The following is a 2077-nucleotide window of genomic DNA, read 5'->3' as shown; positions in this document are numbered from 1 at the left end:
TATTGAACAGAATACTAATAATCCTAAATTGTCTTCAGTTGGTTCTTTTCTTCTGCTCTTGTAGTTGTCTCGTCACCATTTCCGGTCTTCCTGGAAAACTTTCAGGATCTGCTAGTTCTTTTTACCGTTTCATATTTCCTTCTTACATCTGCTGTCATCATTTCTCTTCCCTCTGACCTCACTTCCTTGCTCTCACATGCGTGGATATTTATGCCTGAACAGTGTCTGAAGATGAACATCCCAGCTAAGCCGTTATGCTACATAAAAACTAACAATTTGTGATATCATTTCTCTCATTTTGTATTCATATTTTCCAACTTGATTAAACTTAATACTGTTCGTGGGCGTAGCAAGCAGTATACAGAGCAGTGTCTTAGCTCAGTTTACTTTATTTGTATTTCCAGATATTTCACTTGAATTACATCCAAAATCTTTTGGAAAATGTCCGAAAGTAATACGACTTCCAAACCTTTTTTCTTTCTTCTAATAAATGTAAATCATTTCACTCTTTTAGCGAATCAACATATGTCCTGACATCTCTTTCAAAATATTTCTGGTGAGATGTGATCTTTTTTTCATTTCTTTTTTAGTCGGAATGACGCTGTATATTAGATTTCGGCAGGTCGATGAAATGTATCAGTCTTCAGGAAGAAGACTACTATTAGTCTTTAACAAATTTGCATTTGGAATTGGACTTCTAGCAGCGGCAGGAGTTAGCATTGTCGCAAACTTTCAAGTAAGTACATTTACATTTTTCGCTTTTTTTTTATTTTAAAATTATTTATTTAAGATTAGCGTTTCTACATAGATTACTCAACTTGCTACGGGTAACAGACGGATCACTTTCAATATACTCCAGCGCCATCTGTTCAGATCTGCTCCAGCAAAACTCATTGAATCTTTTGTACTATGTCAACTTCGTGCTTGCTACCTTCTTTTAGCGTTGGCTGTTCCTAACTGTACTATATAGAATACCACACATTTACAATACTAGTCTTTTTCTTTCAAAATAAATTAGTGATGTACAAATATAAAAAAATTACGATGACTTTGATCAAATATCCCGGTGATAAATAATAATAATAATAATTTTGGCTCTAGGCCAGCAACTTCGGGGATAGGATAAATCGATTACATCGACCCCATTGCTCAACTGGTAGTTATTTTGTTGACCCCTAAAGGCTGAAAGGCAAAGTCGAGTTCGGTGGAATTTGAACTCAGAACGTAAAGACGGACAAAAGTCACTAATCCTGTCGTGCTATCAAATCTGCCAACTCGCCGCCATTAATGGAAGCACAAGGCCCCAAATTTGGGGGAAGGGAATAAGTCGATTAAATCGACCCCAGTGCGTAACTTGTACTTATTTACTCGACCCCGAAAGGATGAAAGGCAAAGTCGACCCCGGCGGAATTTCAACTCAGAACGTCGCGGCCGACGAAATACTTATTTCTTTACTGCCCACAAGGGGCTACACACAGAGGGAACAAACAAGAACAGACAAACGGATTAAGTCGATTATATCGACCCCAGTGCGTAACTGGTACTTAATTTATCGACCCCGAAAGGATGAAAGGCAAAGTCGACCTCGGCGGAATTTGAACTCAGAACGCAGTGGCAGACGAAATACCGCTAAGCAGTTCGCCCGGTGTGCTAACATTTCTGCCAGCTCGCCGCCTTGATAATAATAATAATAATAATAATAATAATAAATAATAATAATAATCTCTCAACTACAAATTGATGTTGTGGACAACTAGGACAAATTCGTAGATTAAGGAGAAAGCTTGGCGAACCAGAATTGTTGTTTTAGTTTAGTGTCTTACAAATGATATGGCGACAATAGCAACACTGTTTCTGTATCAGTAGCAATTAGGAAACCAACTAGAAGCCAGCGCTTGTGATAGCTTAACCAGTTAGAAAGGACAGCCAGATTCCCTCATATTTCTTCTTACCGTCTTGTAAAAAGAAGGGTGTTATGTATGTATTATGTATGCGTGTGTGTGTGTGTACATGCGTGCGTGCGTATGCGTGTGTGTGTGTGTGTGTGTGTGTGTGTGTGTGTGTACACGCGCATACT

General features: G+C 38.5%; 1 protein-coding gene across 1 annotated transcript in view; it reads left to right on the top strand.

Moving 5' to 3' along the window:
* The window catches only part of LOC106874369 (DNA damage-regulated autophagy modulator protein 2), a gene marked incomplete at its 5' end in the record, with an annotated part of 53703 nt that overhangs the window by 37092 nt on the left and 14534 nt on the right, over positions 1-2077 (top strand). Inside the window, one exon of the mRNA XM_014922083.2 lies at positions 591-736. Coding sequence (XP_014777569.1) covers positions 591-736 — 146 coding nt within the window. The remainder of the gene's footprint in view (positions 1-590; positions 737-2077) is intronic.

The sequence above is a fragment of the Octopus bimaculoides genome, chromosome 5 (genome assembly GCF_001194135.2).
Source record: "Octopus bimaculoides isolate UCB-OBI-ISO-001 chromosome 5, ASM119413v2, whole genome shotgun sequence".
NCBI classification, from domain to species: Eukaryota; Metazoa; Mollusca; class Cephalopoda; order Octopoda; family Octopodidae; genus Octopus; species Octopus bimaculoides.
Note: the sequence above shows the minus strand (reverse complement) of the source record. Positions and strands in the feature narration are given on the sequence as shown.